This window comes from Hemiscyllium ocellatum, chromosome 16, assembly GCF_020745735.1.
Source record: "Hemiscyllium ocellatum isolate sHemOce1 chromosome 16, sHemOce1.pat.X.cur, whole genome shotgun sequence".
Classification (NCBI taxonomy): domain Eukaryota; kingdom Metazoa; phylum Chordata; class Chondrichthyes; order Orectolobiformes; family Hemiscylliidae; genus Hemiscyllium; species Hemiscyllium ocellatum.
The window spans coordinates 80574230-80586561 of NC_083416.1; the positions used below are offsets into that span (position 1 = coordinate 80574230).

The following is a 12332-nucleotide window of genomic DNA, read 5'->3' on the forward strand; positions in this document are numbered from 1 at the left end:
ACAACACCTGCCATTTTGTGACATTTATCATTTAGTAGGGTAAGGGCAGTGGTGCTTGGTGCAACATAAATTAGTATGGTGCACCACTCCCTTCAAATTACTTGCCAAACCACTGGCCATACTTATGTCTACAAGCTTCTGGCATCACAAGTGGCTTGACTGTACAGTGGGTAGAGTATGTGAGGAAGTGGGTGCAGGAAGAGGAAGAAGGAACAATAGTGGTAGGGGAATCTTTGATCAAGGAAGAAGACCGACAGTTCTGAAGCTGAAATCATGACATCAAGATGGTGCATTACCTCCTTGGTGCCAGGATCAGGGATGTCACTGAATGGCTTCAGGGCATTGTGACAGGAGAGGGTGATGAGTTAGAGGTCATGGTACAGATTGGTACCACTGATAGGGGAAAAGTTAAGAATGAGGTCTTGCATCAAGAATTCAGGAAGCTTGGTAGTCAATAAAAAAGCAGGACCTCAATGGTTGTAACATCTGGATCACTTCCAGTGCCACATGCTAACGAGTTTATGAAAATAAGTCAGAAGCGCGTCTGGCTGAAGAGTTGGTACAAGAGAAAGGGTTTAAGATTCCTTGATCACTGAGACCATTTTAGGGAAGATGGGACGTGTACAAACAGCAAGTTCTGCACCTAAACTATATTGGGACCAACATTCTTGCAGGTAGATTTGCTAGTGCTGTTGGGAGGAGTTTGAACTTGTCTGGTGGGGGAGGGAGCACAGAATATCAATGGAACAGAGGCACATCAGGCTGCAGGAAAGTCACAGTGAGGTCAGCTGTTTTGAGTGTCAAGAGACTAAGGCAAGGTTGGATGGTCTTTACTTTAATGTTCGGAGTGTAATAGGTAAGATTGATAAATTAATGGCATGGATTGACACATGAAGGTGTGACATATGCTGCCATCATGGAAACATGGTTGAGGGAAAGGCTGGACGGGCAACTCAACATTCCAAAGTGTAGGATCTTTAGGTGAGAGAGAGAAGGGTATAAAAAGGGTGATGGTACAGCTCTTTTAATTAAGGAATCAATTACTATAATAAGGAGAGATAATATCTTGGAAGGGTCCTCAAATCTGGCTTTGTTGATAGAATTTAGGGGTCAGCAAGTTTTCTGGGTGTTTATTATAGGTCTCCAAAGAGTCAATAGGAAATAGAGGAGCAAATATGTAGACAGTTTATGGAGGTTGTGAAAATAACAATCAGTAATTATAATAAGGGATTTCAACTTCCCCAACATAAATTAGTATGGTGATATAGTTAAGGGTTTAGAGGAGGTGGATTTCTTGAAGAGGTTTTTGCAGCAATATGTAGAAGGCCCAACAATGGATGGTGCAGTGCTGGATGTGGTTCTGGAAAAGAAGCTGGACAAGTGTTTGATGTGGCAGTGGGGGGACATTTAAGCAATAGTGACCACAACACAGTATGTTTCAAATCTGTTCTGGATTAGGGGAAGGCAGATTTTATTAAATAAAATAGGATCTGGCTACAGTAAACTGGGTAAAGGTTCCTGTGGGTAAGCCGACAGTGGAACAATGGGGAACATTCATACATAGCTGGGGAGAGTGTACATCCAATATATACCCTGAAAGGGAAATGTGGGAGAACCCTGGATATCTGGGACAATTTGGAACTGGATAAAGAAGAAGAGTAGGGCTTTCTGCAAGTCCAAAGGGAACAATTCAACTGTGGCCATTGATGAATACAAGAAGTACATGAGGATACTTAAGAAAGTAATTAAAAGAACAATAAGGGGGCATGATAAAGGGCTTGCAAATAAGATTAGGGAGAATCCGAAGAAATGGAAGAATAGGGCCCATTAGGCACCAAGGAGGCAACCTGTGAGTGAAGCCACAGGATACTGGAAGGTTATTGAATGAATACTTGGCCATGATCTTCACTCTGAAAAAGGAGAATGTTGGTACAGAATTCAGAAAAAAGGAATTGTGGGGAACTTGCACAGTTTGACATAGGAAATGGGGTGGTGTAAGGGCCTGTCAGACTTAAAAACAGAGAAGTTTCCTAGCCCAGATGAATTGCATCCTAGGCTGCTGTGCAAGATTAGGCAGCAAAGTGCAAGGGCTCTGACACAAAGTTTTTATTCCTCTCTGGCCATAAGGGAAGTGCCAGAGGACTGGATGTGGTTTCACTTTTTAAGAGATGGTAAGCGTGGTAAAGATGAACCTAAAAATTACAGACTAGTAAGTCTCACATCAATAGTAGGGAAACAATTGGAGAAAATTCAGAAGGAGCAAAATAATATCCATTTGCAAAGCCAGAGGTTAATTACAATAGTCAGCATGGCTTTGTCAGAGTGAGGTCATGCTTAACAAATTTGTTAGAATTTTTTGAAAATGTGGTGAAGTGTGTGAATGAGGGAAGGTCAGGTAATGTAGTTTATATGGGTTTTAATAAAGCTTTTCAGAAGGTCCTACATGGAAGACTAATTGAGAATGTTAATGCAGCTGAAATTGAGGGAAGCTTGGCAAGATAGATCAGAATCAGACTTTGTAATAGGACGCAGAGGGTGATGGTAGAGGTTGTTTGAGTTACTGGAGGCTGGTGTCTAGCAGTGTACCACAAGGATCCATTCTGGAATGCTTATTGTTTGTAATATACATAAATTATGTGGATAAAAACATGTGAAATGTTAAGCAAGTTTGCAGATGACACCAAGATTGGCAAAGTGGTTAATAGTGAAGAAAATGGTTGTAGATTACAGGAAGATATAAATAGGCTAGTCAGATGAGCAGACCAGTGGCAGATGGTATTTAACGCTGATCCCAATCTAAGTGTGAGGTGATGCATTTTGGAAGAAGTAGCAAGCTGAGGGATTATTTAATGAATGGCAGGATATTGGATAGCTTAGATGAACAGAGGGATCTTCAGTTAGTTTTTCACAGATTCCTGAAGTCAGCAGAGCACATGAATATATGAGTCAAGAAGGCATATGGGGCACTTGCTTTCGACAGTTGTGGCATAGAATATAAAAACAAGGGGGTAATGTTGGAGTCATACAGATTATTGGTGAGGGCACAACTGAGGGAATGTGTGCAGTTCTGGTCACCCTATTGCAGTAAGAATGTGATAGCACTAGAAGAGGAGGTACAAAGGAGGTTCATTAGGATGTTGCCTGGGATGGGGAAATTTAACTATAAGGTGAACTATGAGCTTTGATTGGTTTGCTAGAGCAGACAAAGCTCAGGACCGGCATTATTGAGGTATATATAATTATGAGGAGTATGGACAGGGTAAATAGAGAGCATCTCTTCCTCTTGGATGAGGTGTCAATCATGAGAAGTCCTGAGAGGATTTTGGAAAAATCTTCTTCGCTCAGCACGTGGTGGGAATCTGGAATGAACTGCCTGGGAAGGTAATGGAGGCTAGAAACCTTACAACTTAAAAAAAAATTGGGGAGTACTTTAAGTATTGTAACATTCAAGGATATGGGATAAGTGCAAGAGGTTGGGATTAGCACATTTCATTGTAATTGTGCAATGCAGATGCAATGAGGTAAAGGGCCTTTTCTGCACTGTATGAATCTCTGAATCTTGACTTGAAGCTAAATCATAGTTCTTTCACTGTCACTGAATCAAGCACCTAGAATGACCTAGCAGCTCACCATCCACTTCTCAGGAGCAATTAGGATGGGCAATTTCTGCTGGCCTAGCCAAAAATGCCCACATGCTGTGAAAGAATAAAACAAAGCCTATCAAGGCAATCATTAAATGACTACATTTGTACTAGTTTGATTTTTCTCTTCATAATTTGCAAAAGTGAGATTAACTTTGATGCTTTTACTTTGACATGTTGGGTGCAACTAATTTATTGCAGGAAAGGAGCTTTGCTAAGCTATACACATGTTCTGTTTAGTAGCGAGAAAAAAAAAGACACTTTTTGGGTTATGAATCTATATTGATTGTATGTATTTCAAGAGCATGCAGCAAAAGAAAATGCATCTTCGTTTTCCACATATAATTTAAGATCCCTGTCAGGCATTTTAGGAAAGATATATTTTACAAGCTCCAGACGAAAACTCCCAGCTCTTCTCTAATCCCCTGGCTCAGTCAAGCACATTTCAGATTCTTACCTTTAGGGCTATATTCTCATCTATAAGCCAGCTCAGGTTCTAATTCAAAAGGATTTCAGGGCATTTTTTATTCAAGCCTGCACCTCAACATATTGCACTCAAAGCAACCGTTTGTATCTTATATAGCAATTGTGTCCAACCCTTTCGTGTCAAGGAGAATTATTGTTCTTGCCAGTGGCAATCTGGATCAATTGCAGCACCAAGAGACATGGCTTCAGCTGCTTGTGTCGTTCAATTAGTGGAGAAAGTCTGGCCCTGGACAGCTTTGTGCTAAGTCGTAGACTTCCTTCACAAACTCAGGTCATGCTTCATGACTTTTCATATTCCACTACCGCCCACACTCCCTTCCCCACCCTGAATTAATTTCGCTCTTGGCATCTGCATGTCTCATGCACCAACTCAGGACAAGAAAGATCAGAGGTCGTTTGTTTTGTTTCCATGGGAACCCGTGTTTGAAATTTCGCCCAGAGTGCGTTTATAATATCAGCTTTATGTGAAGGAGTTTCGATTTCAGAAGGCTGAGATCAAAAATGTATTTTTTTGTGTGTGCTTTGCAAACTTGCCCGTATTCAACTTCTTCATGTCCAGAAACAAACTGCAAATGGAGAACTGTGATGATACAAAAATTATTCAGTGTTTTTAAAAATGTGCAAACACTGGGTTGTATTTTTAAACATCCAGACTCGTCTGTTAACTAACAGATCCCCTTACGTCCAATATAGCCGCAAACAGCAGAGGAAATAAGGGCATCTGTTTGTAGAAATGGTGGCAATGCATTGTCTGTTTGATGACAGATTATAATAATAAAGTCGCCGTGGTCCGAGGGGACTATAGGGCTGCTCGCTCATGAGCGAGAGACGACTGGTGGTGAGTTTAACCGGAGCGTCCCCACGCCTAAAGCGAGGTTGAGCAGGTGGGACCTTCATGGTAACTTGTATCGGAACGAGAAAGTAAAACACTCCAGTGGCATCATTCTGTGATGAGGGTTTACCGCCTACGAGATTCCACACTACATTTTCTGTCAGGGTTTACTGGAACCTACTTCTCCGAGGCACCCATGAGATAATTGGACCTTTCATCATGGCTGGTATCTGTTCTGTGGTCATGAGAGCGGAACAGCAAACCAATGGGGCTGGACGCCACACCTGTGGCGGTATGGAGGGTGAGGGATACAGGTCTCCCTCAAATCCCTTGGAGTTTCGTCTGGGTCGGCGAGGTAGCCAGGAAAAATACACCTCATGCTTAGGGAGCAACCTGCCAGCGCTGACAGCTGGTCGCAAGAAATGCGAAGCCGACTGGCCACTATGCACCACCCTCTGCTAACACACGACATACCACATCAAGTGGGCTCACACTGTTTGAACAAAGATGCGCCAATTTTCAGCGGATTTTGGAACAATTTGCGAGGCTACATTACAGAAGAAGATCTAACTTTTTTTTAGTCTCTGAAAATTTTAAAAATCCAGCAAATGTGTTTAAAAGCCTAAACCCCAGGTACTTTGGTTGCAACTGAACCTCGCCTTGCATGCATACCTAACAATTCTTGAGTCCGACCACTGGTTTCCCTTTAAACTTGAATGGTCTATATTCTCTAATTCATATCACTCATTGGATTGTTCTCCCTGCTTCTGTTTTCTTGAAGGTCACAGGTTTGAATGACTATCACTAAGCGAGAAACTGTCTTTGAATTTGTGTGGCCATGTTCTAGTCTGCTACTTCTTACTTGACTTGAGTATTGTTGCAGCCCCTTATCGAGCTAACTCTTCATACTCCATCTCTGTAAAGCCTCTTATCATTCCTTTCATAAGTGCACACACAATCTGGAAATGCAGGTGATGTGTAGATACTTAGTAAATGTGCCTTTACTCTATGCATATAAAATATTGCAACCGAAGCCAGCTAAAGTAATTGCATTACTTATTATGTAAGGTTCAGTGCAGAAATAATTCAGGTCCCTTTAGGATTTCTGCCAAAGGTCCATTGAAGAATTGTTCATGGCTTATTAGGTTTGGACATTCACTGGCAACTCCGGAAGGCAAGTTTTCACGCGAATGCACAGTAATGAGTTTAATAAGTTAACTCCAAATGTAGGAAGCCGCGAATACTGCCGAATATGCAGGATGTTTGGCAATGAAATGGGAACGATTTACCTTCCCTTATTGCACACATCACTCAATTGTCAACCTCCAGGTGCTCGATTTTCATTCACGTGAAATGCGCTCGTTTCTGAAGAAAAGAATGGTCATTAGCCATGGTCTGTCAGCTTTTCAACGTACATTAATGATAATATAACATGGTCAGCGGGCATTCTTTATGGAAAGCACCAGGTCTAATAACTTGCATTGAAATAGCATAGGCAGAAAACGGAGAAACACATTGTCACATTTCACAAGTCAGTTTTAGACATTTTGAACATCGAGCATCGCAGGAAGATAAAATAGCTTTCAAAATCTGGATCCAGAAGACAGAATGTTGACTTGTTCTAATAATTATATTGTACGTGCATCGTGTCATTCACTCGTGTCAAATGTTAAGCGTTGTTTTCTCGCTGTTGCTGTCCGCCACCCAGTACTGAAATGAGTGCAGAGAGCGTTCAGACCTGCCACACAAAGAAGCCACCTCCACAGACACACGCACAGGGCGCGCTGTGCGATCTTAAGTACAGCATCGGAATTGCAGATATCATTACGGCTCTACTGTCCACACTGAGAGCAGATGGGAACAACGCTACAATGAAAGCGGACAGCTTTCCTTTGGAAGAAGTATTTCATTGAAACTAAACAAGAAATCTGAAGATTGCGTGGATTAATGTATGCGCCACTGATATAAGTTATTAACCAATATGTTTTGGCGGCGATTTCTCTTCAAAATCTCCCAATAGGAATCAGAAACCATCCCGATTGCCGGAGAAATGATGACTGGAAAGAGATCGTGGACAGGAACAAGGCAAGTGCTGTGCTTTATTGCCGTGTCCTGCTTTGCAAATTTGATTTCTGGACAAATCCGCTACAGAATTCCGGAAGAACTAAAGCATGGAGCTTTTGTTGCCAACATTGCTGATGATTTAGGTTTAAATGTCAGTAAGCTAACTGCCAGAAGACTACGTATCGTGTCTGGTGCCTCTGCGCAGTACTTGGAGGTAAATTTGGGCAATGGCATTTTGTTCGTGAATGAAAAAATAGATAGGGAACAGCTCTGCGGTCTGATTCTCACTTGTTTTCTACATCTGGAAGTTGTTATCGAAAATCCTCTTGAACTGTACCGTATTGAAGTAGAGATTCTAGATATAAATGATAACTCACCAACTTTCTTGAGGAAGGATATCTTTTTGGACATTATAGAATCGGCTTTGCCAGGGACACGATTCCCTCTCGAGAGTGCTCACGACCCAGACGTGGGCACTAACTCAGTTCACACCTATAGGCTCAGTCCAAATGACCATTTTATCTTGGATGTGGAGACACGAAGTGATCGCAGCAAATTCGCAGAGCTGGTGTTGGATAAGATGCTGGACAGAGAGCAACAACAGACCCATCATCTAGTTCTGACGGCAGTTGACGGAGGGGTGCCAAAGCGGTCTGGTTCTATCTTGATCACTGTTAATGTCCTGGATGCCAATGACAATTTGCCTGTTTTCGAACAGACGATTTACAAAGTTTCCTTGGAAGAGAATGCGCCAAAGGGGGCGTTAGTATTAACATTGAACGCCAGCGATTTAGACGAAGGTTCCAATAGCGAGATAGAATATTCTTTCAGTAGTCATACTCCTCCGAGAGTACGCGAACTGTTTAATGTGGACTCCCATACAGGTGAGATTCGAGTTAAAAGTACGATAGATCACGAAGAAATGAATACGTACGAAATTTATATTCAAGCCAAGGACAAAGGTGGCCCCTATGCAATACCTGTGCATTGTAAGATTCTTGTAGACATAATTGATGTGAATGATAATGCGCCTGAAGTGATCCTGACTTCTTTGTCCAGTCCAGTGATGGAGGACGCCATGATCGGGACAGTAATTGCTCTCATCAGTGTTACAGACCTAGATTCTGGGGAAAATGGACAGATTAACTGTGAGATTACTCAGGAAGTTCCATTTCGGCTTCAGTCATCTTTTAAGAACTATTACACATTGGTGACGACCGCTCCTCTAGACCGCGAAAGAGTACCAGAATACAACATCACAATTATGGCAATTGATTCAGGATATCCTTCTCTTTCTACAAACAAATCTATATTTCTCAAGGTTTCAGACGTGAATGACAATGCTCCAAGATTTTCGAAATCTTCATACACAGTGTATGTCACAGAAAACAACGCACCTGGCGCTACCGTTTGCTTTGTGACAGCATTGGACCCTGATTCGAATCAAAACGCCTACCTATCTTATTCTATCATGGACAGTACGATCCACGGATTACCCTCCAAAACCTATGTCTCAATCAATTCAGATAATGGCAACGTCTACGCATTACGTTCATTCGACTACGAACAACTAACAGATTTTCAAATCCAAATCCAAGCTCAGGATGCTGGATTTCCACCACTCAGTGGTTCTACCAAAGTTAATGTGGTCATCCTGGATCAAAATGACAACGTTCCGGTGATTGTCTCCCCAAAGCCAAGGAACGGTTCAGTTGCACGACATAAACTGTCGCAATCTTTGCACCCGGGGCAATTAGTGATCAAAGTCATTGCCACAGACGCTGACTCTGGACAGAATGCAAAGCTCTCCTATCTATTACTGCGAGCAACAGATCCTACACTATTCAACTTGGCACTCCACACAGGCGAAATAAGGACGACCCGGCGTCTGGGAGACAGAGATATCCCGAAGCAAACTCTGCTCATCCTCGTGAAAGATAATGGGCAACCTCCTCTTTCAGCCACGGTCACCATCGTATTTTCAATAATGGAGAACATTACAGATATTCTGCCTGAAATCAGCAATTTACCTGAGAATGCAGAGCAAAATTCTGCTTTATTATTTTATATAATTATCACATTGGGATGCATTTCACTTGTATTCATTGTGGCCATTATCATCGTCGCTACCATCAAGTGCCACCAATACAGAAACAATGCCCACAACTGCAACACCGCCGTCGGGAATTGTTGTTGCATTCAGCATTTGAATTCGGCAGATATTTTGCAAGCCTCTAAAACAAATCCCCAAGTAACCACCAATCCTAAAGCGCCACCTGACTTTTTAGAGGTAGGTGGAAGTGGGATAGTCTCACAGGCCTATTATTACAAGGTGTGTTTGACCCCTGAATCTGCGAAGAGTGATTTTACTTTCCTCAAACCATACAGCCCAGGGAAACCCGATGGTGGGACAAGCACCAGTGACCCAGATGGAGTGGAATGGAAAGGATATTCACCAAAACGTTTAAATACTGATGTTTCAACTGCCAATTTCAATTCGAAAGTCATTAAATTTCGCAAGTGGAATGAAGATTTATCCAGTCAGGTGAGATATTTATTTGGTCAATCATCAGAGTTGTTCAATTATGTTATTACAGTTTTTTTTCTAAGTTTAGTGACCATTTTTGCTTTGAGCCAATATCAAGACTCTTTTTGTTGATTTAGTTATGCATGCATCATGTCAAATAGCTTTCATCTAAAGAAGTTCTTAATTTGAATTCATTTGTTTACTGGTCTTATGTATAGTTACTTGAAACTTAACCTTAAGTATTAGTTATGGTACTAGCTTTGCCTAGCAATTCTATATATTTAGCTTGTTCCTATTCCATAACTTATTAATTTGTTGAAAATTACGACATTTGAGCACAATCAAATTATGTTTAGTGGAAAAGTACAAATCAGACATGTACAAGTCTAAGGAAAACATTTGCTGGAATTATACTTTTGATTGAAATCTGACTAAATGCCATTTGTTATTTTATTGAAAATTACTGTGCTTTAAGCATGTACCATATCTGTTCATTTGGGAATTATATGTAGCAAGGATTCTTTCATTAGATTGCATTAAAGCTGATGAGGTTTTTAATAACCACCTACTTCACATTATTAAATATTCCTGATCATTAACTTGCTGAATTATAATGTGACATGTCAGCAAAGAATGAAATTGAATACCTTTCCTCTGCCACATTAGATAGCAAAATGCTTCTAAATATATTTTCATTATGTTTTGCATGTTTCAACAATTGGTGATTGAACATATCTATTGATGCAATTTTAGATTACAACAGAATGTACTGTATTTCCTTATATCAAATACACAGACCTTCAGTGAATGAAGTATGGTCTGTGTTTTAACCTGTGGATCATCATCTGATTACAACTATATATAGAACAGCAGATGATCCATGACTCATTTGCAATTTTTCAATGCAGTAATAAAACAAAGAAAAGGATTAAGAGCTGACAATCAACTGCAGGTTAACCAATAATCACATGTTGACTGAACTTGTGTTTTAAGTTTCTCAGTGTTTTCCATTGATATTCAATTCCATTGGAAAACCTTCCACTGGGGCAGCACGTTAATTGCTAAAGCATACATCAGTCATAATTGGAAGTCATTTTCATAAAACAAGTCTTTATGAATGTCAATTGATTTTTTTTACTACTTATGAAATAGCCTAAGTAGTGTAAACTGAATACTTATGCAAATGTTGTGAAACCAATGTGGCACCACAAGCATTACAAATGTATAATTATGGAAATCAATGTTTGAAAGAGCCAAACAGTGCTAGAGAGCCAACCAAAGAACGTCATTTTGCTAACATTCAATTCAACAGCAAGCTAGTATTCTCCTCTGCATGTATACAATTTGGATGCATGTTAAATCAGTTTAGATAAGATTGGCAATTATACTGTTATTCTTCATCTCAAAGTATTTTCTCTGCTCTTGGCAGTAATGGATTAGCTGCTAATAAATGTATAGACCGCCATTTGCATCCAATGTTATCCTTGGTGATCTTGATGCATAGCTTCTCTGTATTGCTTTATTCCTGTTGCACTTCATTTGTTAAGGAGATGCACGTATCTTTGGAAAGATCAGTATTTATTGCCGATCCCTTTTTGCCTTTGAGATGATGACGTTAAGCCACCACCTGGAATCCCTTTAGAATGCAATGGGTATGGAGAAGTGCCAACTCTGAAAGTTGCCACTCAGGTAAATAGTGCTGTGAAGAAGGCATTTGGGGTACTGGCTTTTATTGGTAGAGGAATTGAGTTCCGGAGTCCTGAGGTCATGTTGCAGTTGTATAAGACTCTGGTGTGGCTTCATCTGGAGTATTGTGTGCAGTTTTGGTCGCCATACTATAGGAAGGATGTGGAGGCACTGGAACGGGTGCAGTGGAGATTTAACAGGATGTTGCCTGGTATGAGGAAAGGCTGAGGCACTTGGGGCTGTTTTCATTGGAGAAAAGAAGGTTTAGGGGTGACTTGATAGAGGTGTACAAGATGATTGGGGTTTAGATAGGGTTGACAATGAGAACCTTTTTCCACGTATGGAGTCAGCTATTACGAGGGGTATAGCTCTAAATTAAGGGGTGGTAGGTATAGGACAGATGTCAGGGGTAAATTCTTTACTCAGCGAGTCGTGAGTTCATGGAATGCCCTGCCAGTAGCAGTGGTGGACTCTCCCTCTTTATGGGCATTTAAACGGGCATTGGATAGGCATATGGAGGACAGTAGGCTAGTGTAGGTTAGGTGGGCTTGGATCGGCGTAACATTGAGGGCCAAAGGGCCTGGACTACGCTTTTTTTTTGTGTTCTATGTTCTATGTAAGTTAGTACTGTTAGGTAGCAAATTCCAAGGTTTTAACCAAATAAAAATGAAACTATATGTCCAATTCAGAATATTGTCTGACTTGAAGAAGAAATTATATATAGTGCTATTACACTCCACTACTTAAGAAAGGTGAAAAAGAAAGAAGAAAAACAAGTCTATACACCTGCTAGTCAAATATCTTTTATCAGGAAATTACTTGCATTGTTAGTAAGGATTGTTTGATGAATATCTGTAAATTTTCAGGCTAATCAGAAAGATCGAGAATGAAATAATGAAGGGCTTGTTATGCCCAATCAATCTCAGGGAATTTCAGGAGGTGACTAAAGTACTGGAAAGGGCAATGTCTCAGAGAAATTTGATGTAGCTTTCATCAGGCATTTGATGCATTTCCAATAAAGCAAAATCATTAATGTTAAAAATTGACAAGTCATTGACATTGATGTAGACACCAGAAATGACAATGGCAAACTTAA

The 12332-nt window shown here is 40.7% G+C and overlaps 1 protein-coding gene across 1 annotated transcript; it reads left to right on the forward strand.

The window, feature by feature from the left end:
* Positions 1–7009: 7009 nt before the first annotated feature.
* LOC132823112 (protocadherin-10-like) lies at positions 7010–12126 on the forward strand. The gene is made up of 2 exons (XM_060836652.1): positions 7010–9568; positions 12103–12126. Exons 1-2 carry the CDS (start codon positions 7010–7012, stop codon positions 12124–12126), a joined length of 2583 nt encoding a protein of 860 aa, XP_060692635.1.
* Positions 12127–12332: the final 206 nt, after the last annotated feature.